Source organism: Nelusetta ayraudi, unplaced genomic scaffold, assembly GCF_046127955.1.
Source record: "Nelusetta ayraudi isolate G7.1 ecotype Tasmania unplaced genomic scaffold, CSIRO-AGI_Nayr_v1 ptg000066l, whole genome shotgun sequence".
NCBI lineage: Eukaryota > Metazoa > Chordata > Actinopteri > Tetraodontiformes > Monacanthidae > Nelusetta > Nelusetta ayraudi.
In genome coordinates this window covers 286,210-314,158 of record NW_027466116.1, presented here as the reverse complement: position 1 = coordinate 314,158, position 27,949 = coordinate 286,210, and the positions used below count along the sequence as shown (strand labels likewise).

The following is a 27,949-nucleotide window of genomic DNA, read 5'->3' as shown; positions in this document are numbered from 1 at the left end:
AAATACTTTCAGAGGGCGTCCGTCGACGCACGTTCACCAGTGATAAATATCAAGCAGCTCAGGTACTCAATCCGCTGTAACTCAGCGTGTAAAAACACAACAATTAGCCCAGACATTAATGTGAGCGTTAACAGCAAAGGGGAACGGCAACATTATGTTGATGGGAGTGGGGGGCCGCGCGCACATGCACGGCTCTCTGATGTCAGTATCCTCTCAGTACGCCGAACACTGCTATACCGTGCCAGATGCGTTGGTTTTGCTGTGGCACAGTGCCCCCTGCTGTTTCCTTGTGTCCACTGCAGCAGTCGTTTGCGCTGCAATTTCATTGCCGAAGAATCGCTTGTGTCACGAGCGAATGAAAACACATCAATCATTTATCAGTGTTGCACTTGTGCCAAACAAAACATTTCAGTTTTTCTGATTTATTTCCATCCAATCAGATCCCAGGGAGCCCCGGCCTCCGATTTCACCACTCTTGTCATTTGTATTATAATGCAGCAACAAACCCCCACTCCCTTCCCTAACATTTCAAACAGTCAGACCGCTCCAATATCCCGGGGCAGACAGGAGTTGATGAAGGATAAACGGGATTAAACAAACACTCAGACAGGTCCATTAGAAAAGCTTTCAGGCTCATTTTAACGCAAGCGTGTGCGGCTTAACAGAGGAATGGGAGGCTAATAAATGTATGACCTCAGGGACCTCACGGACACGGCTGACAACATTGGTAAAGCAATGTAGAGCCATTCGTCATTATTGTAACCGTTGTTTCAGTCTGGGGTTCAAACTGGATAGAAAACTTCGCCAAAATGCTGCAAATCAGAGACATTAACTTATCCGTGGCACAAACCTGATTTGTATTTTCAGGACAAGGCCTTCATTGTTAAAGACGATCCAGCTGAGCCTCGTGATGCTGCATGGGCCTCCAGCACCGTCCAAGAAAACAAAAAAACAAACAAAAAACAGAGAGAGAGAGAGAGAAAGGACAAACCTCTCAAAACGCAACTTGTTTGTTGTATTTTTGCAAGCACTTAATTCCTCTGTACGGCGAAGCAGGCGGAGAGGATCCTGCAGCCAGACACTGCTGCAATTAAGAGTCTGAAAATTAGACTCCTCAGATGTGAAATGAACTTGGCCACTGAGCAGCTCCGCTGGAACACGCCGCAGCACAACAGGAGCCAACAAATAAATATGGGGGAACATTTTTTTCTTTTCTTTTTCAAGTTTTAAATTGAGCATATCCATCCTGGGAGGGGGGGGGTGTTTGTTCAGGGCCAGGCTGCTTAACAGAGTCCACTCTCCATTTCACTGGAACGGAAGTGGAGCAGAATCCTGCAGCTTCTCTATGAATGAATTCATTAATTAAGAAATAAATAAATACGAGAGCTACTGAATTGATGCGCAACGATGATAAATATCTGAAATCCCTCAGATATAAACTACGAACGACTCCCCCCTGCTGGTCAACAAACGGTAATGCAGGAGTATCATTGACGTAGCAGAAAGACTTGTTATAATAATAATAATAATAATAATAATAATAATAATAATAATAACAACAACACCACCCATGAAATCACGAGATGAGGACAGTGTATTCCTAGAAAGTAGAACTTTAATTTGATATATCATCTGACATAGTTTTATTTCAGTGTGTTAGTTTTACTCTTTAATTACAGGAATGGAATGCTGGAGCTACAGAAATATCTAAAAAAAAACAAAAAAACAAAAACAAAGGCTTTTCTACGTTTCAGAATCTGACTCATACAGAATAATACAGTTACCGTACATTTTATTGATTATTTTAAGTTATCATTCTAGTTTGTATAAAATAAAATAAACCTCATAATTATTGCAACATTTACATTTGCAATGATTTGACTCACATAAATTCATCAAACACATGAAAAAAAAAAAGAAGAGAGAATAAAAATAAAATATTGTCATTATCTTTCATCAAGTGGTAGTGTCTGAGCTCCTCTTTGCTCTGAGAGCAGAAACATCAGCCCCTCTCTGGTTCCTAAGGCCCGTCGGGAAGTACATTCCCCTTCTGTGTGTGAGCGGCCGCGTTCAAATCTCTTATTGCTGTGAGTAAACTCGGTGTTCCGACGGGTAAAGTGCTGGGAATCGTGTGAAGGGACGCGACGGTCGCCCGATGGGAGCCAGCTGGGCTGAGGCCTCTTTCATTGCACTTTGAGGAAACGTCTGCGTATTTACATTCCTGCAGACTCTGAACATTAGCGGGTGTGTTAGCAAACAGGAAAAATTTACGCTCGGTGACTTTTTATAAGCCGTTCTTATGAGGTGGATTGCATGGCAGATTTGTTTTGATTGTTAAAATACAGTAAAATTCCCTGACAAAGAAGCAACATTTCCAATCTTCGCTCACAAGGTCCTTCATAACGCACGTTTTCAAATCTGTTTTTTTTTTTTTTTCATCCTGGACTCCAGCAGTCAAGAGGCCTCACAATATCAATTATGGAAAACTCTCCAGGAAAGAGAATATGTTGCCCTGTGATGGCAGCCCGCAGATTCCTCCTTTCTGGAGAGTTCAGTGAGCAGATGACAAACAGAGAAACACGTAAATGGACTTTTTTTTCACAACATCGGACCTTTAAGTCTCTATCGAGAGCCACTTCGATACAATCACCTTCTTTTCGCCCACAGGTAAAAGGTGAACACGGGATATAAAGCTCACAAGCACCTCAGATCATAGTTTGTATGTGTACAATCAGCTCCTTCCTGAACCTGAACGCCACACTTTTAAAGCTCTGGTGAGAAAGAAAAAAACAAAGTGGCTCTGGTGAGTCTTTTTCCTAAAGGTAAACGCAGGAAAGAAACCTGAAATGGATTTCTGAAAGCGACTGTAAGAGCACATGATGTCTGCACGCAGCCGATGATATCAAATAAAAAAAAACACAACAACAAGAGCAACGACAACGCATTTCATGTAAAGCTGTTCAAAAGTCTTTGGGGGAGATGAAACAACGACGGAACAAACAAATAAGTAAAGCAGGATGTAAAGAAAGAAAAAAAAAAAAACTTTGGCGAGGCAACAGCATCGTGATTCAGTCCAACACATTCACTGCTGATGAGAGGAGCGATTCAGTGCTGACTGGGAAATAAAATGAAATAAAACATCAAGCTTGAAGCCCAGCGACTTGACGATACAGGCGGTCTCACATGTTCTTTTAAAGGCTGTATGGCTTGCTTCAGATAAAGGTTTTCTGCACCCCCGCCCCCCCACCAAACATCTCCCACGGATGTTTGTCAAGGTGAGATGCGTTCGACACAGCGAGAAAAAGGAAGTAAGAAAAAAAAATGTTTTTTTTTCTTTGGAATAATGTGAAACAATCGCGGATGCAGTTACAGTGACACGAGTGAACGTCTGACGAAAAAAAATAAAAAAAAATACATTTGTGCGGTTCATGATGCACACTGTGCCCGTGAGACACTACAGGTTTCTTTCCTTTTCTTTCATTCCAGTGTGACGCCAACACGAACGCAAGTGAAACCAGCAAGGTGAAGTATTTGTTGCATAAAATGTATTATTTAAGGGCCCGGTGAGTAAGATCTGGCAGCCTCTAGTGGCAGGAAAGTGCATCATAAACATACTTTTTATTTAACGTGCCCAGCCATCTGCCCAATTTATGGCTTAGCAATTTCAGAATAAACTGTAATCAGATTGGCTGGCTGGTAATGTAATGTAATGTAATCCAGCTGCTGGAAATCAGGTGACTGTAGCCACGCCCATGCTAAGTATTTTTCAACCTCAAACAATGCCAGTAGATCCATGATGTTACTCCCGGGCCTTTAAAATGACGGCTCAAGGCAACGATACGATGGCAGGGACACAACAGTGATATTTCTGATTGGTCTGTTCTCCACCCCCCACCCCCCGCTCCCCCACCCCACCACCACCCCACCCCACGGCTGCTGTCCTTCCTTGTTGACATTTCCAGAATGCCTCCCTGCCTCTGAAACTCCATCAAACACCCGGTGACATTTAGAAAGGAGAAGAAGGAAGGGGAAAAAAGATCATCCCCGTGGCCGCAGCGGACGGTCTGGACGATCTGGAGGCAGCGGACGCAGCAGAGGCCAAAGGGGAGGGGCATCAGAAACCTCAACAGCAGCACTAAACAAAAAAAAGAGATTTTTCTTTTTGCCGCTGCTGAAAAGAAGAAGACGACAATCAGGAGGGGGTGGGGGCTGCGCTGCTGTTCTGCTAAAGGGCGTTAGAGGGCGTTTTGCAAGGCTTCCTTATCCGCCGTCGCCATCGTGCAAAGAGTGCAGCTTTCTGTCGTAAAGTGAGGAGCGCGGCAAACCATCGTAGGGTCACCGGTTCACCCTTTCAGTCCAAGGTGTAAAACGAAATCAACAACAAAGAAATCACAACAAAATAAACTCTAGTCTAGTTTTGGCCTGTTTATTTTTACGCCTATCTGACTTAAGTGTTTGATTTTAATCTTCTTCTTTAATCTTTTTGCTTATTTAAATGTTTTGCATGTTTAAAGATTATAAGACTTCATTTACTTTTAAAGGGTTTTTCGTAAATATAGGATTAGAATTATTTTACATATTTTACATACATGTGAAAAATGCATAGAATTAAATATACATATATATATATATATATATATATATATATATGTATGTATGTATGTGTAGAGAGAGAGAGAGTGAGAGTTTTTGTTTTTGCTGTCACATGCTTACGGTTTTGAAAAGTGGGTGTATGGCTGCAAAAGCAAAACCTCTAATTGTCGAGTCCTGTGATCACAGTGACGTGGAACACGAGCGCTGCTTGAAGCCTCCAAGGTTCCAGCAGACAAACATCCGCTGTTTCCATGGAGGTAAACAGCGGATGAAATGGGGAGGGGGGGGGTGGGGTGGAGGGGGGATTGTCTCATTGGGTGAAGCCGACTTTTGGATGGGCACGACCGGATGACACACCAAGGGGTGAAGCCACAGCGCGGCCTCGGCTCCAGCGAGTTTTAAAGGGGCGTTCCGAGGCCTCGTCCGACCTGGGACGCTTCTGCATTGCATGCAGCCTGCGGTTGAAGCCACTTCCTGTCACGTCCCATTTCAACTGACATCTCCCCCTGTTAGGGACGACAGCGCCTCGCAGGCCTCACACAAGACTGTTTTCAAGTCAAGCTAGAGTGTGGAGGGACTCCTATTCATAAAGCAATGCCAGAAAAAGTCTTTATGTATATAAAAACACACCCACAACGGCTCAGTGCGGACGAGGCCAAAAAGGTCCAAGGGGCAAAACACACGGCGGCACAGACACAGACATGACAGACGAGGTGTGGAAAAGTCTTTTGAGCCAAATCGCTGACATCAGGACATCCGTGCTGCGTCGCCACGTCTTCCCCAAAAGCTCGGCTCAACCCCCCCCACCCCCACCCCTGAACCCCGCAACTACAGTACCCTTGAAATTAAAAAGAAACAAACCAAAAGCAATGCACTGAGTGAAAAGGTTTCCACAAAATAAGGCAAATTATCAGAAACGAGCTACACGTCGAACCTGTGAACATCCAGCAATTTCAAGCGAGGGAGTGTGAAAAACGGCATAAAAACTTGTTTGAGTGGAAACTGGATTGTGGGTGTGCGTGTGTGCGTGTGTGAGTGTGTGAGTGTGTGAGTGTGTGAGTGCGAGTGTGTGTTCTGTTTAAAAAAAATTATAAAGAGAGGTGATTTAAAGAGAGAAAGGCTGAACGTGACATCAGGATCAAAAAAACCAAAACAAATCCGATAAACCAACTGTTGGAAGTGAAGTCGGTGATTCTACAGCAAATGCTGCCCCCTGCAGTTCGAGCCTGGCGTCGCAGCAGAGCGCGTGCAAACGAGGAGGCCGCAAAAACCAGACGGTGGATAAAACTGATCGGCCGTGAACATTGAACTCTCCCGCACACGGATTCGCTGGACGTGACTGGACCGAACGCAGACGTCGTCCACCCAGAACCCCAGAACGCCAATCAGCACTCGAGCTGCTCTGGACTAGAACCACTGACTTCACCTGAAATAACGACAACAGTCTGTGATTAAAATAATAATTTTTTTTAAAACAGTCCAAACCTTTGGTTGATGCATAGTTCTCTCCTGAATGGGCCACAAACCCTGCAAGAGCAGCGACTCCCGGCTTAAAAAAATAAAGAGCGATGATGATAAACTGACGGCTTCGAAATCAGTGTTACCTTGTTGCTGTTTTCTTTTGGTTTTTTTGTTGTTGTTGTTTTTTTTTTAAACAGTTTTGGCATGTTTGATTTCGGAACCGCGGCGGTTGTTTCAGCGGCGTTCTGAAGCCGGCGCCGCTGCTGCTGCTGCGTTCCTTCCCGGACTTCTGACTCCGCCTCCCGTCCGCCCCCCCCCCCGCTCAGGGCAGGAAGGGCTCGTCCTCGTCCTCGTCCGCACTGGGACCCGGGTCGCTCAGGCACCTCATCAGCTTCTGCTGATCCCGGGATCTATCGGCTTCACCCGCCGCCGCCGCCGGGGGCTTCATCATCAGACCCGCCCCCTCCTCATCCTGCTGCGCGTTGGCGCCGCCGCGGGCGCCACGCGCAAACTCGTCCATCATGTTGACGGAGTCCGGAGACTGAGGCGAGGCCAGGTCCACCTGGATGGTGGGCACGCTGTCCGAGTCGGGCTTCATGCTGTAGGCCTGCGGGTCTGAAAGGACAAAACCAGCGGTGATGGGTAACCTGCTGTCCAATGGCAGGGGTGCAAGCAGGGGGGTGGGGGTGCCGAAACAAACTGCAGGCGTCAGTGGCTTTCTGACAACAGAATTTTGTTGTTGTCGGATGCGGGGTAAGTTAAGTTATTAATAAGCGACACCATCGGCTGTGATACATTTCAAATCATAAACCCACAAGCATGCATCAACTGTGATCTCTGCTTCTCAGGGATGCAACAATTACCAGAATCTCTTCAACTGGAACGGCTCCGGCAGTTAGTGTGGTGTGAAAAGGTCAAACCGAAAACCGCAGAGAAGCCATGAAGGTTGCAACAGGTGCGACAAAGTGGCACACACGTGTGCACTGAGCTGCATTCACATGGAATCAGACGCGTGTGAAAATAGAGCTGTCCGTTTCATACAGGATGTTCATGTTTCATCATGTCAGGATGATTCATGAGAACAACAACAACTTTTCTCTTGTTGCATCCAGTCGTAGCCTCAGCACCTTGATTTAGCTTTAAAATAGGTCTAAAATACTAAAAAATAAATAAATAAAATAAATAAATAAAAATAAAAACCCTGCAGTTTCTGCGTCAAGCGTCAGTCTGACTCCATGCAAATGCAGCAGCGGTTCCAGGCGCCGCAGTGCCTGCACGCTGCTTTCAGGTGCAAAACGCTTCCTCGCGTGTGGTTTGAAATTCGTGCGGTTACACTTCGATGTGGCGAAACCGACGATGCCGTTACACCCCCAAGTGAGTGATGCAAGCACGTTAGCATTGCCGCTGCACAGTGACTCTCCCGTTCTGCTCCGCTCGCCACCTTACCTGCAAAGACCGACTTCGCTTTGCGCCGCCGAGCAGGCTTGTAATCATTCTCCCTGCCTACAATAAGAACCACAGCCTGGTTGAACGCTGATGCTGCTGCTGCTGCTGCTGCTGCTGCTGCAAGTGCAACACATTTGTGTTGGTGTGAAGGAAACACGTGGCGCAGCTTCTGCTGCCCAGAGTGACGCCGCTCTTCCTGAAGCTGTTTGTGCTTTTGCCTCGTGAGTCTGACAATGTGTGAGGGATGACTGAGCGTGTGTGTGTGTGTGTGTGTGTGTGTGTGTGTGTGTGTGTGTGTGTGTGTGTGTGCGTTTACCCGAGGCCAGTCTGGATCTGCACATGGTCGGGGAGTCTGGAGGAGCAGCCGGCACAGTCAGGTAGTTGTCCATGTCTTTCAGCTGCAGAGAGAGGGGAAAAAACAACAACCCAGCAGCCATCGCAGCGTCATCATCGTCGTCTGTCTGTTCTTGGTTTAACAAGCCGCACATTAGCAAACATCAGACGTTACATAAACATTCACACACAGATGGATCCTCAATGGACGAGGCCGTGGAAATTAAAAAAACAAACAAAAAACAAACAAAAAAACGATGCACGATAAGAAAACAAATGGGTCAATGATTTTTCTAATTAAAAGAACGCGCACTAATATGAATTATGCCGTCTCATCGAGCCCAGATAAGAGAGTGTGGTTACGAGACGAGCGGCTGCGAGGCGGCCAGCCAACCGTGCGACATGAATAGACAAACAAATAAGAGCATCATTTATCCCGTCGTTATGGGAACCAAAATAAATGAATAGATAAAAAAAAAAAGAGACTTCTGAGGACAGCGGAGGAAAACACTGGATTAACTTCACAGAAGCCACAACGCTGCTTCCTGTCAGCAATATTTAGCATCACATGAACTGTAACTCGCCACCGAGACTTCCCCCACCTTCTTCTCCAGCTGGATTATCTTCTGCTTCTTGAGCAGGAAGTCGCCAAAGCCGTCCTCGTACGGGTCGGCCACCAGGGTGTGTCTGTTGTAGGAGCGCATCTGGAAGAGAGAGACACCGAGAGCACAGGGTCACGTCTCCTGCGCTCCGCACTCCATCCACTCCAATGACGTGAATAAGGCAGAAGCTGTCCCTCTGTGTCAACATGATGGTTTTTCATTGCGGTTACAGTCAGATAGGAATGACACTCCAATAGAAGGCAGAACAGCAGAAGAGAGGTGGTCTATTATTATTAGAGAGGTCACAAATCAAAGGTTGCACATTTTTGCCTTTTTCAGGTCTTTATATTCATTTTTCATTTTTGGTTGTAATGGTGCAGATTCAACAAAAATATATTTCCATAAAAAAAAAGAAAAAAGAAACAGCATACAGTAGTTAACCCTCTGTTTACAGCCTCCTGTGATAAGAGAGTTGTTTTCTAGCTTCCTGCTAAAACTGATACTCACCCAAACCTTCCACATACGTGGGAGGGACAAAAACAAGGCCAGGATTCGGCCATTGGTGCCCTTTGTGACATCACAAAGGGCCGATTTCTGACTTTGTAAAATAAAATGCAGAAAATACTGTGAATTATTTTCTGGAACTTTAGCGTCGGCGGTTGTCTGTGTGTATCGCGACTCTCTGACTAAGGTGCTTCGTGAAGGTTTGACCTTGAAAGACGTCAGTCTGGAGCATCAGTAAGGGCTGAATGTGCGACAGCTCGGGTGTGTATTATTCATGCGGCGCTCACCCGCTGCCGTGTCCTCTGCAGGTTACCGCGGAGGATCTTCCTGATCTCCTCCTCGCGGCCTTTGGACAGCTGGGGCAGGGCTCGCTCCGCAGGCTTGGCGGGAGGAGGCTTCTTGGGCTGAATGTTCCTGACAGGCACAACACACACACACGCAGGGTTCAGACCTCTGAACATCTGCAACCCCTCGCACTGAGCCGTGAGACCAGATATTAGCGACATCCAACAATATCTGCTTGAAAATGAATTATCTGATAAAAAAAATAAAAAAAATGATGTCAGCCACTGCAATTAAATGATAACAACAAAAGGCTGCAGTTTCCTGAATGAAACATCCAAGCCAGAGGATGCAATTTTATATAGTAAAAGTTTTTAATAGTTAAAGGTGTATTTTGCATTTGCACGAGTGATGAATGCAAAGTTTTGCATTTTGTGAGTGCCTGTGCAGAAATGCAGCAGCATCGAGACTCAGCGCAATAATATTGTGTTATAACTTGATGGCAGAGGAGGATTCATGACGACTCTGATTCGGTCTGAAGAAAAAGTGACAGGCCAAGAAGTTCTTAAATATTGGGACGCTGGCAAAAAACAAAACCATGTGTTGCATTCCGACATCATAAAGACAACTGAGAAGCCTTGCTGTGTGTATTACTCACTGCATGGAAACAGTAGAAGGCATCGCAGAGGGCAGCTTGACTCCGCCCCCGCTCTCCACCAGCTCGATGGCCTGTTTCATCTCCATCTTGTGGTAGAAGGCAATGAGCTGCGGCTCCTTGGAGCGCTCGCCCGCAATCAGGCACTTCTTCACGTACTTCTTGTTGAAGCGGTTCAGTCTGCGGGGAGGAAGGAGAGGAGAAAATGAAGACACCGAGGGACAGCCGAGGCGAGACGGACGAGTGGGCGAGTGAGACGACGAGTCCTCTCAAAGCAAGTGGGAAAATCTTCCCGAGTCAGAATGAGTTTTACAAAAGGTTGAAAAGGATGAAATGTAACATCATGGTAACAGCCGGCCCTGCAGAATGGCAACAGGTTTTTAAAACTTTCATTTTTGCATCTTTTGTCAAACATTTGGCGCAGGAGGACAAAAAAAAAAAAGTAACAAGTCTGTCAGTCGCCGACGCTGCTGTGGGAGCTGGATGTGAAAATCGCCATCAATCAGACAAACAAAAAGGCCGTTGTGTTTACGCAGGCTGATATTTCTGCATTCGGTGCGAAACGACTCGTCAGCTTCTCGAAATGTTTTTGCTTTTCATGCAAATAGCAGTTTGTCGAGGCTCCAAAGCCTGAAATTGCTTCCATTTTGAGAGTCTCTCATTTAGCGCAGAGTTGTTGACGACACCGTGTTTGGCGCATCATGGGTAGTGTTTGACTGCAAACACATGACGTTCACTACATACTTGTCTTTCCAGTGGTGATGCCCATAATGTCCACAAATGTCTTCAATCCCAGTCAGCAGGTGGTCGAGGAACTGCGTACAAAAAGAGAATCAGAGATCCGGTTATGACTCGTTCGCTCATTCAAAACTCCACCCGATACGCACCGCAGTCTTAAACACTGAGGTCTTATTGGGGTAACGGAAACCGAGTTTCAGTTTCAGTTTTAATAGCTCGCAGCAGGTGACAGATTTTTTTCCTCCCACTTGAAGGCCAATTAAAGGCCAAAACCAAACTCAAGTGTTTAGAAAGCAGCGGTCATCGTGTTGCAGCCGCATTCTCCAGCTGCCGCCGGCCACAGTGAAACCCCAACATCGTTAACACTGTGGCTGCTGACAGCAGGTGGCGAGCTCTAACGATGTGTGTGTACGTGTGAGTGTGTGTGTGTGTGTGTTCGGCGGCAGAGACCAGGTGACTGGCGGCTCTTGAGGCCGTTAACGGCCGAGTCTCGCCGCCTCCTGCGGTTCTGGCTGCAGCGGCCCGGCAGGTCACGGTCCCCCCGCTTCCTCCACTGACCCGAGCTCATGCTGCCGATTATTAGAGTCGGGCAGTCTGTGCCGTTGCCATGAGAACCATCGCCGCCTAGCGTAGCCGATGATGATTTGAGAAGGCGGAAGCAGAGTCCCAGGGGAGCGGTGGGAGAAAAAGCAGCGAGAGCAGCGAAAAGTTTCTGTAAAATAAACGGAGCGAGAACGCAGAAACGCAGTGGCGGCAGAAAGTCACGCTTCCAACAGTCGAGCTTTGACTTGGTGTGTGTGTGTGTGAGTGGAGACTCAGGGACTGCAACAGTATCTGCCACGCTTGTGCTCTTTAAGAAACACATTCTGTTGCCTCCACTGCACGTCTCTCAGGAGCTGCTTCGCTCGTATGAAATTTGTGTTGAAGTACCAACATACAGCCACTAGGCGGAAGCAGCAGTCAAAGATTGTTGCTGCGTGGCCCCTGAGGCCTTGCTTTATGTTTTCGTTCAAAAAATAAACAAATAAATGCATGTTATAAAAAAACATCAATCATTTTGACTCTGCTCAGTCTCACGTGTCTCTCACTGAAGTTAGCAAAGTCTTGAGGAAGCTCCGTCATCGCCCAACTGCTGGTAAAAACTGCCGGGTTTGATCAGAGAACCACTGGCCATGATAACTGCACACCGAAGGTTTCAGGACCCTTTGCATGCCATGAAAAAATCAACTGTTTGTGGAATGTCTGTGTAAAAAGCAGGAACCTGCGTGTGGATCTCCTCATTGATGGTTCTCCTGGCCTCCTGTTTCTTCTTCACTGCCAGCAGCTCCACCAGAGGTTTGATGGTCATCCCCTGCAGACAGGACAAGAATAGAGAGCGACGTTTATTCAGAGGTACCAAAATACGACGAGACGATGACTCGGCGAGCTGCCCGCTCAGTGATTGAAAACTCAAGCTCTGTAATTAAAATATCCCCGGTGCGCGGAGGGAGCGAGAAAGAAAGCATCAGCTCTGTAGAGTCGCACTTCTCCGTCCAAATGTTTCCACTTTTGCAACAGCCGCTGAGACGAGCCAGCGGGGTGTCGTGCAAGTCGGTGTCTCACCACTGCAGACAAGGCACCGCTGCCTTGCAGATTTAATATTTCATTAAGAAAAATAATTTTAGAAGCAAAATGGGAACAGCGTATTTGGGAATGAAATAGAAATAAAAACAAAAAAATAAAGGCAATAACAATTTGCGTTTTCCTTATCTCTCCGATGGCAAAATTGTTAATTAAGCATAAACACTGATAAAAGGTTAAGTCAGGCAAAAGATAGATTAGCGCCGCAAGAACAAGTTCATCTAAAGAGAAATCCTGAGCTGAGAACGAATGAGCTGAGCTCAAGTGTTTGGAAATATCGCACCTTCAAAATGGAGCTGAACTCATTCTGATCATTTTCTGGTTGGCTGCCAACAAGATTCAGAAAAAAAAATAAAAAAGAATCTGCTACGAGAATGGCCCGAGAATGTCATGAGACTGATGGCTGGAATTTGATCAGCAGTCTGCGTCTGTCTGCATCCAAAAAGCTCCGAGTGTATCAGTAAAGAGATTAAAGTTGGCCATCTGGTTAACCGGCAGGATGACAGAAGATTATTGGCCGTTAATAAAAAATAGTTCCACCGTCAGGCTCCCATTCAAATCAACACATTCATTTCAGTGCAGAAGGGCGAATCAAAAATATTGAATGACTTTTTTTCTTTTCTTTTCTTTTTTTTGCTTCATACTGAGAGTTTGGTGCAATTTTGGGCTAATCTGGACTCATTACAAATGACAAAATAAACTAACTCTAACTTTATTGTCTGCAATTAAAGTCTCATTAGAGAAAAAACAAAATTAAATTAGAAGGTAGTTAGAGGTGGTTGTTTTGCATTGCCTACATTTATTTGTGAGAGAGTAAGATTCACCCTGCCTTCGCCCTACGACAGCTGGGAGAGGCTCCAGCAGACCCCTGCCACCCTGAGCTCAGGAAGATGAATGAATGAGTCCAACATATAAAATAAATATGATATAAATGACTTCTGGTTTGACTTTTGTTTTGTTTTTTGTCATTTGGATGGTAGAAAAAGCAGCAGCAGCATCAAGGCAACTTCAAAAAAAAAAAAAAAAAAAAGGGGAGCATCTTTTTAAACACACACGAGTTGCTCCCTGATTTAATTAAGTTCCATCTGAAGGTGAAAGATTTTCCTCCCTGCAGGCCTCCATCCACCTCATGCCAGGCAGGCGCATGAATAAAGGATGTTATGATGTAACCCCGAGGAGGTGGTGAGTGAGGGAGGGGGTTGGGGGGGGTTGCAGGTCTTGGGTTTTATTTTAGCCGTTTCCATTCTGAGTGGAGCTCGCAGAGTTTCACATGGACACACTGCGCCGAGCAATAACGGCCTGTTTGTCTCCATCCTGAGCTCAGGTTCTAGCAGGAAATCCATCTGTTGCTTGATGTAAGTTATAGCAGGATTAGATTTATTGGAATTCTGAGGGGGGGGGGTTGGACTAATTTCACCTAAAGACAGTGGCTGCTTAGGCTTCATGCACATTTGCAACTGACACACGATGGACCAGTCGGACCACAGACAGATCACCTGATGCACACGGGTCAACATATGGCCTCATGATTTCCACTGGAGCAAATGAACTCCCCAGAGAAAAACAGTGAGTGAGTGAGTGAGTGAGTGAGGTAAAAAATAAAAATAAAAAAAGACACTGATAGCTCCCTCAGGAGAGTGACAACACCTCTAAGCCAAGTGTTGGCTGATCTGTTGTTGGACCGTCCAACAACAGATCAGTTTTAGCAGGAAACATGGCATGGCCATAAATGAGCTCACCTGTCTGTGTCTGTGAACTTCAAAGCCACTAGAATTACATTTTAAGGAGCCTGAGTTTGACAGCAACAGTAACAACAGGGGCAAAAAAAACAAAAAAACCCAGAGCTCAAAAAGGCCAAGAGAGAAGCTTTAGAGAACGGGCACAAGCATTTTCACCAGACTATGCCCCACCTGAACGAAGACGGTGAAGAAGACGACGGTGATGATGGCGGTGAGGAACATCTCCCTCTTGGGAAAGTGCTCCACCTTCAGCAGGAAGCCCAGCGAGAAGGCGATGGCGCCGCGCAGGCCGCCATACGCAATGATGAACTGGTCTTTGGTGGTCAGCTTGACGATGCGGAACTTGTTGATAAAGAAGGTCAGGCCGACAACACCTGGGGGAAAAAGAGACGGGCAGAACTTTTACCGGACTCGCTGCATGAACTATTAGAATATGATGAAACTGGCTTCAGCTCAGACTTCGAAAAAAAAGATCTAGTGGAAGCGATTTGCACGGTGTCAGTCAACATGCCGAGTTGCAAGTTTGCAAACCCAGAACTCGTGACAGTTTGAGCAGAGCATGGCCGTCAGCAAACACAAACGCGCTCCAACAGCGGGACTCGTGACGGCCGTCAATCAACTTCCTCTGGCAGAAGGACAGCGTCGCAGTTCTTCATTTGCCGCTCGGGCTCTCTAGTGTCGGAAAAATCAATGACTCTCTGAGGACTGAGGTCGGCTGCATCAGCTGGGCTGCATCAGACACCTCCGAAAGAAAAAATCTGTCCGTCTCAGGCAAAGATTTATGAAAAAAGCAGGTTGATCAATACTGAAATAATGTCTAAAACCTGACGATAGAATTCTTTGTTTCGTTGCCGTCGTGACTCGGTAACCTCAACTCTTGCGCTCGTCTGAGGATGCGGCTGCAAGAGAGTCTCACCTATGACTCGCGCCACCAGACACAGGATGACGGTGACGGACACGAAGGTCCAGTTCCAGTCGTGTTTGCCCCCGACCGTGGACACGCCCAAGAAGATGAAGATGAGGGTCTCGCTGACGCTGCTCCACATCTTCAGGAAGTACTTGATGGTGGTGTGAGACTTGTGGGATATGTTGGCTTCCACGTAGGGCCGCATCACGGCCCCGCACGATATCAACCTGCGGGTTGACAGGAGAGGGGAACACACGTGAGTCGGTCCGTGTGTGTGTGTGTGTGTGTGTGTGTGCGTGATTTATAAATGGGGAGTACTTGCATAAAAATTGCTCTATAAATGAAGTTTGATTGATTCTAAGACAAAGACAGCAAACGACAGCTCGTATGAATCTTTAAAAAGCACTGCGATGGCTGCACTTGACTTGTTGCTGTCGGTGACATCAGAGGCCCCTCCTCCCCCCGCCTCCCCTCCAAAGCAGGCTTTGGTTCCACGGCGACGGTGAAACATGATCTCCATACCTGCCCGCTGACCTGCTGTCTGTTCCGTCCCGCTGCCACACCGTGTTTCTATGTTTACTTTGTAGGCCGGAGGTGAAGGAATTCCAGCTCTTAACAAACGGCTGCCCCGAATTCATCCCCGCAGCTGCTCGCAGCTCACCACCACCGGTCCAGCTTTCAAAGCTTTCTCAAAACACAGAGACCCTTGTGGCGAATATACAACAAGAACTTGTTTAGCTTCAGCCTTTCTTTTGATGAGAGAACAGGTGGAAAAAATTCCATTCCGATATGGGCTGTGGGGGGACGCCTGCTAGCTGCAAACCCTTTGGCCCTGGGATTCAATACAGTCGAGATCAATAATGCCTTGCGGTGGAAAACAGGCCGATACACAGAGGGCGAGCCGATGAGAGCCGATGCCGATGAATTCAGCCTTGGCCGAGGTGCCGCTAAATCACCACAGGTGACGGAGAGGGACGGGGTGGAGCTGAGTTATTGTCATGGGAGCGGGGGAGGGGGAGGGGGAGGGGTGGTCGCAGACAGAAATAGACTGCAGTATATAAAAATATAAGGCGACATGACATGACTGACAGAGAAGCATAGATCACACACATGCGATACGGCTGGGACATCCCAGAAAACAGCCGGAGTGCCGCAGACGGCAGACACCTCATACAAATATACACAGCGATGCATTCTGCACAAAGCCTTACTTCACGCACTGAGTTAGGGGTCCTGTTGCCCCCTTACAACTTTTTTTTTTTTTAAAGTTGAAATGTGACGCATCAGAAGTCAACTTAAAGTCAGTGCATAAATATTTAGGGTGTTTTTACTGTTCTCTAATGTAAAAATGTCAACGTCATTTATAAATAGGGTTAAATAATATGTTTCTTACACATTTTCCATTGTGAAATTTAGGTTCTTTGGAAAAATCGCAGCTAATCAATTAATCGTTAATCGATCGATAAGTTCAATCAACTAACGATTATCATTAGCAGGAAACTGCAAACAGAGGGCTAAAACTTCCACTGTCCAAAGTGTTTTCGATGAACAATCACACACAACTGCTCGGCAGGAATAATAATTAAAAAAATAAAATAAAAACACGGATCTAAACATGGGTGGACCACTTACGCCATGATGCCAGAGAGGTGGAACATCTCGGACGACAGGTAGGCCATGTAGCTGTACACAAAGACGAAGAGGGGCTCGATGACGCGGGTGTGGGAGGTGAAGCGGGAGGTGAAGGCCGCCAGGATCCCGTAGATGGCTCCCACCAATACGCCGCCCAGCGCCACCACCAGGAAGGAGATGATCCCCAGGAAGGCGTCCATCACCGTCACCGTGCCGGCGCCCGCAAACTCCTCGAAGAGGTGGTACAACACCTGGGGAGGAGGGCAGGGAGTGGAAATCCAGCGGCTGTTGTTAGCGCTCATCCTAGCTTTGTGACTGAATAGAGTGATGTGAGCTGTGCTGCTGCTGAAAGTGTTTACGCAGTTGCTCTAATGAGCTTCATAAAATATCCGATTGGTCCAGTTTCAAATCTAACGGGGTTTGAGCCATTTTCTATGCGTTTCCTTCCCAGACGGACACATAAACAGCAAATTATGGAGACATTGCATTGGGTGTGTTGTGAGGTTGAAATAGGGAGCTGATAATAGGACCTGGAAATGACACATTATTGGCTCTCATGACTGAATAGAGTCTAGTCAGTGTATCAAGATGTTCTCCAGAAAAATAATGATGTTTCAGGGTTGACGCTCACTCTAATCTGCTATAATCGTGCACGGACGAGAGGCCAAATGTTCAAGTTGTCTCACCACAGTGACGGCGTCGTTGAGCAGCGACTCGCCGAACACGATAATGTGCAGCAGCTCGTTGATGTGGATCTCCTCAAAGACGGCGAGCACGGCCACGGGGTCCACCGCCGAGATGATGGAGCCGAACAGCAGGCAGGAGAGCAGGTCCAGCTGGGACAGGCCCGCCTCGTCGCCCTGCTGGATCTGGCACACGGCGTAGAGCAGGCCGCCGACGAAGAAGGAGTTCCACAGGGTTCCCACCACGGCGAACATGAGGATGGTGCCCAGGTTCTCCATGAAGGGCCGGATGGGCAGGAAGTAGCCGGCATCCAGGATGATGGGAGGCAGCAGGCAGAGGAAGAAGAGCTGCGAGTCCAGCACGGGCGGGACCGTCTCTCCGGCCAGTTCGATGAGGCCGCCCACCAGCAGGCCCACCGTGATCAGCAGGCAGCTCTCCGGCACGATGTTGGACAGCCGGGGGACCAGGTGGAAACCTGGACAGGGTGCGAGAGCAGGGGTGGAATTAATGTGGGGAAAGGAACCACAGGTATTTCTCCTGGAGAGAGGCCGAGATCAATCGATCAGTCAACTTTTATTTGCACAGCGCTAAATCACATACAAAGGCATCTCAAAGCTCTTTGCTCAATCAGAGAAGAAACCAACTGGGACCCCAGAGCAAGCAAAGTGCAAGAGTGGCCAGGAAAAACTCCTCTGTGTGAAGAAACCCAGAGCAGATCCAGACTCCAGAGGGCGCTCTGCTGCTTATGACCAGTTAGGGTGGAAAGGAAATACAAAAGATGTACAGAGAGAGAGAGAGAGAGAGAGAGAGAGAGAGAGAGAGAGAGAGAGAGAGAGAGAGAGAGAGAGAGAGAGAGTAGCCAGAGTGGCAGACAGGCCAGAGTGAGTTGCAGGGTTAACAGCAAAGCTCGCACAATATAGATGTGGACATATAAGAATAAATAATTCAAATATGTATATCAATAGATGTTGTTGTGTCTTCAACGTCAAACCATTTTAAAATGGTCGAGATGTTTTGACGAGGGCCCGATCCACTGCGTATGTCACTTTACTGGAGTGCCGCCAGTAGCATATTTCTAGCAGCGCGAGCATCCGATCCAAAAAGACAGCAGGCAAAATATTTACTGTGCATTGATGTCACCGCACAGTTCAACCAGTTGTGTCAGAAATGTACACGCATTCAAAAAAAAAAGGGGGGCCAGTGGGCTCTTGACCGAGATTAGTGGCTCTGCAATAAAACAATCCAGTTGGGAAGGTCGGTGGCAATAAAAGCCACGTCACTGATAAGCTCTGAAGGTGTTTCTTCGGCAGGAAACGATCCCGCAGCCTTCATGAAGGAACGCCGCAACCCGCTGGCCTCGTTTCCCAACCTTGAAGTGCCACACGGATCGCTGCAAGTCTGCACGGTCAGCCTGCCTAAAGAGTCTCGACTCTCCAGCAGGTCAGACCATCGATTAAACCAGGCAGCCTCCGTCCAGAGCGAATGCAGAAAGCCACGGCGGGCCTTGCAGCGGCGAAGAGGTCTTCGCACAGACGCATGAAATAAACGCGGCCGGTTAAGGAAATATTGCATCAGGTTGGTTGGCAGTTAAAGAGCAAACACGAGGATCCGGAAACGACGAGAGAAAGCATCAAATAAAATCATGTCAGCCATATAAAAGTAGCTGGTCGGTCATCGTGAAAAGACCCTGCAGACCGGCGACATACTAATACCGACAATAAACAGGTAAAGAAAAAGAAAAAAAAGGTAACAATCTTGTGTTTCTCCAATCAAAGGTATAGATAATCTATAGATATATTATAGATGAAATACTTATAACACTTTGCCACAGAGGCCGGGTCACAGTGCCAACATGACAGAAAAAACAACACGTGTCTTAACAAGTTTCCTTCGCCGCTGAAAGTTTCCATCCAACATGGACACAATCATTAAGCAAGTCACTACACGGGCAGGATGGTTTATCTGTTGTTTCCACAACTTCGCATTTTCCTATATAAACTTTAATCCGGTTTTGGAGACAATAATCTGGAAGTTCTGCAGGCTCTGCGAATCACGAGGCAGCGCAGGCAGCTTCCCAGGAAGTCCCTCGGCTGTTGCCGCTCAGGCCTTTGCTTGCACAAGAGCAGACAGAAGCCTGGGAATTAAAAAAAAAAAAAAAAAAAAGGCAGCAGCTGCTTTGACTTTCAAAGGCTGACATTTCAAATCCTAACGGGGTGACCCTACATAAGAATCCAACCGCGGCGACGCTGACCACGCTGGCCGGGGCCACGTAGCGTAAATTAGCGAGTGCATTTCGACAAAGCGAAGGCGAGAAAGCAGATGGTTGGAGAGGTGCAGCACGTTCACTGGAAGCAGCACCGCAGCAGCGCTGACAGTTGCCGATGGCACCTGGAGCGACGCCCACAAACATACGTGAAACAATTACCAAATGGTGCTACACGCTCACCTCCAGGATCAGGAAGACGGGGAAGAAAAACCGGAATATACTTATTTGGTATTGGCCAAAAAACTAAATAAACAAATAGAAAATAGAAGTGCTATGTTGAACTGCAAAAATAACAAAGTAATTCTGATGCGTCACGTTCAAAACAAAACAGTGACATCACACCGTGGCGTGAAATTACCGTTGTCATTTGCCATTTGCTCCCTTAATAGCTGTTTGCATGTGTGCATGTGTGTGTGGAAAGGCCAAAATTACACACAATGATACTATACATGTGAGTGGAAGTGGCTGTGGAGGCAAAAACAGAGAGGCCGATGTGTAAGCGGTGTGACGTCAACAGCACAGCAACCCCCCACCCCCCTTCCATTAACCCCCAACCCCACCCCGGTCAACACTCCTCTGTTCATTTCTGCCAGCACAAAGAGGCTGAAAAGACTTAAAAGGAAAAAAAACTGAAGCAATGATGGTAAAGGTCCAGTGTGGTGTAGAGTTTGGTCTGATTTATGATTTTAATTTGGTAAAAGCTTAACATGCTGCCCATAAAACTTTTTAATGAGGGCGTGTACTCACAGTACAATAAACCTCGCGTTCGCGTTCTTAAATAAAGCAACGAAGAAGAAGGTGGACGAGGTACCCAGGTTTGTCCACACACACAGGCCGCTGTAGTTCGCTAGCAAGCTTGGGAGAGGGAAGTGAGTGAAATAGCACTGCAATCTAAAATGTAACCACTTGATGTCGTTTTTTCCTCCCATAATCCCCAAATATTACACATTACAGAGTGCCCCTCGAACACTTTAGCCGCAGGGTGCATCCCACCCTATGCAAAGAGGGGCAAAGCTCAGGTCTGCTGCCGTCCGCTTACAGCCGCACGATGAGGGGAAAGGAGCAGCCAATCAATAGTCAGCTCATAATTTAATTACCTCGGCTTGCAGGTCACAAAGAAATGCCACCGACCTGGTCAATAGAACTGAGGCGGAGCTAAAGCAGCGACACTTTCTCTTTGAAAAATGAGCTCTGAGCGGAAAACAATGTTGATTTCCCCAGGGTGGCTGTTTCATCTGACTGACATGCAGCCTGGGTAGAAGGACATACACGCTCCGACTGTAACAGCCATGAGTCACAATAAACAGGAACCATGTGTTTGATCCGCCAACTGGCTTGTGTTGCAGTGAAGAGACAACACGCAGTGACATGCCCTCCTCAGAGAGAGGCAGCAACCTGTTGGTTTTAGTTATTAACATCGACACCTCTGCCCCCCCAAAGCATACAGACCCGGGACAACAAGTTGGAGTTGTAATGAACGGAAAACAAGAAGAAAAAAAACAAAGGTCATGCCCATTAACACTAATAAACCAGCAGAAACACACATAGCTTGACATAGTCTGGCATGAATATTCAGCATGACAAAAGGAACAGAGGCAGGATATCCAAAAGTGGAACAAAACAATAATAAAAAAGTAAAGCTGGAAAAAAAAAAATAAGCAGCGCAGCAACAAAACCAAAAGAACAAAGGCTGAATTGTGCAAAATCGTTCCTTCAGAATGAAGCATCAACATGTTGGTCCACATCTGCATAATATTATTTAACAGGCAAAAAAAACGTTCAGCCCACCACGAACCCCCGAAGGGCCACCGTTGGATAAATAAGAAGCTCCATTTTGCAGTGTGGGCAGAGACACCAACGCACGCAGGACGGCCGTCAAGTCTCCACCGATTAATTAGCTGGTATCTGAAAACGAATTGCAATAGTAAAGACCAGCACGACAGCCTTTCAAGTGTTTACTACACAAAGTCAGGGGCCGGCAAACCGACGTTGCAAACACATTGCGTTGATACATCAGGCTGTCTGGAGGACTTCTGCGCCAGAGGCTGAGAGCGCCAAAAAACACAGGAATCAACGCCCACATGCGCACGGGGAGGGAGGAAACAAACAGAAGAAAATGTAAAGCTCTTCTTCCTGACCGGTTCAAACAAGCAACTTGAGGAAAGACTTATGATTAGAGAGCGTCCGCAAGGAGCCGCCTGGGAGAGGCCTACTTTTACAAACCTCCTGCGCTGCTAGCAGCTTTAGCGGCTTTAGTAGCTCAGGTTTTCTGAGGCTCATCTTACTGAGGAAACAACCAGGTCCCACACTTGGTTTCATAAATATCAGGCCAAATTTTTTTTTTGGAACATTCTTTTTGCCAAATGTTTGGACACAATTTGCCAAAGAACAATATATCAGTAGTTGCATTAATTAGCTTCATGTATTTGCCCATTATTTGAACGTTTTGAAGAGGTATTACGCAGGAGAGGCACTGCAGGGAAATTGTAACATTGTGTCAAGCTGCGGGAAAAAAGAAAAAAAAAGTCCTCACTGTAAAACCTCCGAGGTAAAGCGGTTGACTGATAACAGGTGATGGTATCGTGCCGCTGGCTCATGGAGGCGTTTGAAGGCTCAGGGTTTTGCACGCGCAGGAACTCCTATTCAGATTTTTCCACTTTAAACAGATTTGTGGACACACAACTCGCGAGTAAACTTTGAAGAGATAGGATCTCAAGGGAAACACTTCAGGAAGGTTTGGGGTCTGCCAATGTTGCACGCGTGAACAGTAAGCAAATGTAACTTAAGACCAATTGGAGTTGATGTGTGGAGGCTGCTCTGACGAACCATGCCAGGTTATTATTAGAGGACAAGAGGCCTTATAATAGATTGTGTCAAGTGTTCTTGTGAGTGACTTTCGGTAATGAACTTCAGCGAGGGTAAACTTGGCACACTTGCGTCGTTGGTGTGCCAGTGTGTTGGGATTGCAGCAACACATTTTAGGTCAACCATCTACCTAAAACTGAGAGATTACGCCACTATTATTTGGAACAAACCTCATCACAATTAACTTCTCTAATTTGTTGTTGTTGTTTTTAATTTGCCCGCCTCTTTTATGTCAGTCAAGGGACAGATCAAGATAAATTCCTTTTAACACTGGCCTGAAAAAACAGAAACACTGAATCTTGAATGCAGGTTGATTACATCCCAACTTCTGTATCAATCAAAATTATAGCCATGCTTCATAATTCACAGTCAGTCTTTTGGTACCGCGAGTGAAGATTAGAGAAGATTTTATTGAAATGCAACATCTGCATATGGTAAAACATGAATGTTTTGGGGGATAATATGACGCAATGTTGCTGTTCTTTGGCTGGAACTGTGGAATCATGTGCACCGAGGGCCCTTAACATCACCTTTGCAACACCGCAGTAAAAGGAGTCAACAAAAAATGTGTAAAAGAGTGACTCACAAAGCAGCGACAACAAAGGTCACTCAAAGTACTGTATTTCTTGCAGAGAGGGCAAACTGCTGGAAGACTGGCCGGCACATATTAGTGCAGCCCCTCAAGCAGTTGTTCCCTCTGCAGTGGACCAACTTGATCCCTGAGGGAATGATTATCATTCATGGATGGCAGGGACAGACAGGCATAAAAAAATCCAATAAGACAAGAAGCCATTTGAGAATCGATACTGAACCTCGGAAAAGACAAATACTCTGGGCACACCCAGCAGAGGGAGGCGATGACAATTACATCTGTCCTCTCTGACTCCAATTATGAGCCTCGGTGCTCTTGAAGGGAAGGAGATAACGTCGAGGAACGTCCAACAGTGAACTTCAAATGGGGAAATGGAGGCAGCAAAGTACAGTGCTATCAGGACATGCATGGCGGAGGTAAGCCCTTAGTGGGCCAGTTGTATATTGAAACAAAACAATAAGAGCGTTCCGCTTGTTAGTCCTCGAGCTCTGTCATTCAAGCTGGGTGGTATTTTATTTGGCTGCCTTCCTTCTGAGGTTCTTTATGCGCCGAGGGGATGTTTAGACTCGCTTCAGTGGGAACACTTCCCTGCCTGTGTCTGTGTGTATCCAGCGTCGGTGACACACACCGTCACCTTAAAGAGAACCGCGTCCTGTTGCCAGGTGACTCACCGTGCACCGTTGGCAACCAGCTCTGTCACACCGAGCGAGCACAAAAGACAGAGAAAAATATTTCTATAGCTGCTTTTGACATATGACGATTGATTACATATTGATTTATTCTCTTTGCTCTGCAACAACACGAGGCGGCGAGGTTCACCAGGAGGTCGGGAGGAAACCGTTGGCCGCAGCTTTTCCTGCCACGCAACACTGAGACGAGCCTTTTGCTGCCATTGTTTAATAAACTCAAATCATCATTCAACTCATGTTTCACGTGGTCATTAAGTGTTTGTTTAAATTATTAATAGCTGCCTTTTTGCTAAGGGTACAAAGGTTCCCATGTGATACCTGGCACCAAATCTACAACACAATACCGTCGGCGTACATGAGGAACTAGAAGAAGGTTCGGTGTTTAGGGTGGAGCAATTCCTATTAAAACGAAACAAGCACATTTTGCACTCTCAATGCAATACAGTTCAGACAGGCACACAAATGTCAGCGTGAGACTCACTTGCTGACGGCTTAACACTTATTGCAGCAACTGATGTTTGCAAAAGGAAGTAAGCAACGAGAGAGATAAGGCCTGAGAAGTAAACACACAAATGGACAAAAGTGCAAACAGTGTAGATCATTAGTAAAGATTCATAGTGTCACTCAGCTACTGCCAGATCACACCACAAAACTGCATGTGATGGAGCGCAGCTCTCATCCAGCCACAGCAGAGCGCTTTGACTCATGACGGACGGTCAAGCTCCAGCTTGAGACTGAGAGGCCTTGTCAGACATAAAGAGTAATGGCCACAAGGTGTGTCCTCACTGCAACTCAGAATATACTGAATAATATTATCAGATCTGACTCAAGAGGTCAATGCCACAACTGGGCAAACCTATAAGATAAAGCTGTAAACCCCTCTTCAAGCATCACACCCTTCTACAATGCACCTATAGTCTTTATGGTGCCAGGTAAAGTCTACATGCTGAGTGTCTCGTTGAACATTACATTCACGCGGTGATGACAGCACTGTGTCTGGCAGATAGAAGCTCCTTATCATAGTTGTCACTGATTGTTATCAAGCAGATACAGACAAATAATCCCTTCAGTTCAACAAGAGGATGAGAGGGACCAAAAAAAGAAATAAACACAACAGATGATTTCCCAACTGCAGAGTGAACTTTCAGTAGAACGCACTACAGGTCTGCAGCGGGATTTCCAATCTTAATGAAAGAAATACAACTGAAACTCACTAACTGCAAAATCTTTAGCAATTCAAGAAAACCACTGAAGTTGAAAAACATGACTATGAGGCACCTCGCAATGCAGTCGATGTGGCTTAAGAGACAAACGGACAGCACCGTGCTTTTATACTGGTATGACTTGAGCTCAATGGACAGGACCCACATGCTGGGTAGAGGCCGAGTAGTGTCACGGCCACACAGAACAAACCCTTGTCCCTTTTTTTCTCCCGACCGTGTGATAATCGGAGGCTTAAAGGCCACCAGTGGCTGCTGCCGTCAAGCCCACACGGACATCTGGGCTAATTTATTGCCCTTCCACTCCTCGAACCATCCCACTAATCCTCATTCCTCGTGTTTACTCCCTGCCCTTGAGTTTGGTCCGAGCAGACGGCCGTGAGGGGCTCGAACCGTCCCTCTGCGGCTGTCCTCCTCCCCCCTGGAGACACTGGGCTTCTCGCCCAGACAGTGGGGAATTATTGTGCTCGAGCTACAGACTGCTGCACCTGACAAGCTTCTGGCTCTCTGGAGAAAAGATAACACTTCTGCATAAAGTCAAAACTTCAGGGGGGATGGACGACAGAGGGAATGCCAGGGACAACAACAGCAGGCGAAGGAATAAAAGGAAACAAAACAAAACAATCCAGCCCATGCAGATAGCTGCATAGAAGCTAAATACATTATTCATTTCCTTATCATTATTGACATTCCTCTGGGCACAAAGCTTTGCCCTCACTATAGGGTAACAAGGAGTTCCTTTGTGTTGAAAGCTTGCCAGCGCTATGCCATCCACTACCAAAATTGCTGCATCAAGCTGCTTAGTCATCACTGTGGGCAAGGGATGAGTGCAGCACAGGAGAGATAGAACGTAAAAATAAATAAATAAGTAAATAAAAAACCAGAAACTGGGCTGATGAGTAACCAGCATGACCAGCAGCATTATGGATTTACTCTGGTCAAACCTGCCGTGTCAGCACCAGTGGCATCTTTAAATTAGCTTGCTCGGCAAGGGGGGCCTGGTGGTCAGAGATCATCATGTGACTGATAACCAGTGAGATTGTTTAATGGAAGAAGAAGAAGAAGAAGAAGAAGAAGAAGAAGAAGAAGAAGAAGAAGAAGGGGGGGGGGGTCTTCCAGATTACCTTGTCACCTCTAAGGCACAGCTGAGAGTGAAGAAGCATTTGCTGAAACATGCTATTTCGTGTGATAAGAATAAGAGTGGTAAAACTCAGCCGTGGTAAACAAGCCTGGCGATTTCTCCGGAAACGCCGGCTTGCACAGTGAGCGGGCCGACCGTGCTAGCTTACCTGCGCAGACTACACCTGTAGCCGCAGCCTCCAATTAGCTTAGCATTACCTGAGAGGAGGTAAACGCCAACACTGACAGCTAAAACATGCCCGGTTTCAGCGCGTACGTGACGTCGACCGCTCACCTAATTTCATCAGCGAGGCGAGCAGCACCCATAGTGAGATCTCGAAGGGGGTCTGGATGTGGGGGTAGTCGAGGCTCAGCACCGGGAACGGCTTCTTGGTCACGTTGTGGCCGGCGCCTTTCTCCGAATGGGCGGCGGACGTGGGCTGGTGGGTGATATCCGGAGAGCTGGCAGCTCCGTGGGTCAGCACGGAGCCCCCTAGGAAGGCGAGAAGTAGCAGGAGAAGCAGCCCAGGCTCCGGTAGAAACTGGCCGATCTTCAAAGGCATTTTGACCAATCAAACAAAAAGGAGAAGAAGAGGGGGGGAGCGAGGAAGACGGTGACGGTGAGATAAAGTTGTCCTCCCCTTAAAAAAAAAAATTAATAATAATTAGTTTGAAAGCAAAAAGTCTGGGCAAGTTCTAGGAAGTTGGAGACAGCTCGGTGACGTTACGCTCGTGGAACCATTCCGCGAGCCGCTCGTGGTGACGTTCTCCGTTCCCGCGACTTTCGCGGTCAGTTCGGACTTGGGGCGAAATTAGAACGCATTCTGTCCCAAACAGGCAGCTAGCTTGACTCGAAGTGAGCGCCTCCCGTCACAGGTACTCGGCGGCAGCAACGCAGGCCGATGGAAGCAGGAAATGTCAGGATGCTGCGAGGCAGCGGCGGCGACTACGCTACTTTAAAAAAAACAAAAAACAAAAAAAACAAAACGATGTTGAAACTGCTCCAGTGTGTCCCGTTAGACTTGTTTGCGGTTTTACTTAACCGCTTGTGTGGCCGTCTGGAAGTGTCTGTGTCCCCCCCCCTCCTTCGCTTCCGAGCTGTCACTGCTGATGCTGCTGGACACACAACTGCATCCCCGCTCCGAGCCTCCTCTCCCTCACTCCGTCTGCCCCGGAAAAGTCGTCCGTGCGGCGGATTCGTCCAGACACTGACCTTGACGATGAGCCACGCAGCAGCCACATTGCATGTTGTCCTTATACCTCGCGTATAATTATCTCAACTTTTTTTCCTTTTTCTCCCCCCCCTCTCCCATCTGACACTGAATGTGCGCCCCGGGAGGAGAAGACCTTGGTCGGAGGGCTCACGGGAGAGGCTGCGAAGGTGCGCTCGAGGTCTCGAGACTCCGAAGAGCACTTCGCTCCCCGGTTGCCGGATTCTTTTTGGTTTTTGGTGCCCGGTGTTGTCAAGCCGAGTGGCGACAGCTCCTCTGCGCCGTAGTGTTTAGCTTCATTCAACCTTCAAAACGCACACCCTTTGGCTGAGGAGGAGGAGGAGGAGGAGAAAAAGGAGGAGTAGACTATGTAGGCACTACAGTGACACCTATAGGAATGGAGGTGCAAGACGTCTCACGGGAAAAGGGAAGTCAATAACTTGTGACACAAACGCCCTCCTTGCATTAGAGCAGTGGCGTAGGCAGAAATTGTGTTGGGTGGGCCGCTGCAAAAGTGGGTGTGCCGTCTTTTCCCCCCGGATCACACTCCCGGTCATTGAGTGCTTTGTCTTCAAGGACATTTGCAGCGGCGGCAGCAATATTGTCTCTTCCTCAATCACCGCTCCACCCTTCAATCTCTGGCACAAATGTCATGTGACTGCCTTTATGGGGACCTACGCTAGCCAGCAAGCCCCATAGCCGGCCCACATTCCGCAAAGACAATTATGAGAATGTCCCTTAATTGGAGCATGAGGAAATAATGCTCGAGGACGGCAGTTTGATCCGTGATC

The 27,949-nt window shown here is 47.2% G+C and overlaps 1 protein-coding gene across 2 annotated transcripts; it reads right to left on the bottom strand.

Annotated features, from left to right (window-relative positions):
- Nucleotides 1-1,597: 1,597 nt before the first annotated feature.
- Nucleotides 1,598-27,949, bottom strand: slc9a1a (solute carrier family 9 member A1a). 2 transcript variants are annotated; one of them, XM_076041374.1, is made up of 14 exons: nt 26,243-27,949; nt 17,199-17,671; nt 16,513-16,763; nt 14,890-15,107; nt 14,145-14,347; nt 11,876-11,965; nt 10,621-10,691; nt 9,880-10,056; nt 9,227-9,353; nt 8,436-8,537; nt 7,817-7,898; nt 7,501-7,557; nt 3,916-6,669; nt 1,598-3,882 (listed from the first exon to the last, which is right to left on the bottom strand). In XM_076041374.1, exons 1-13 carry the CDS (start codon nt 26,508-26,510, stop codon nt 6,377-6,379), a joined length of 2,412 nt encoding a protein of 803 aa, XP_075897489.1. In that variant the 5' UTR covers nt 26,511-27,949; the 3' UTR covers nt 1,598-3,882; nt 3,916-6,376. The 2 variants fall into 2 exon arrangements, with proteins under 2 accessions (XP_075897489.1, XP_075897490.1); XM_076041375.1 differs by lacking the exon at nt 7,501-7,557 and having other exon boundaries at nt 26,243-27,948.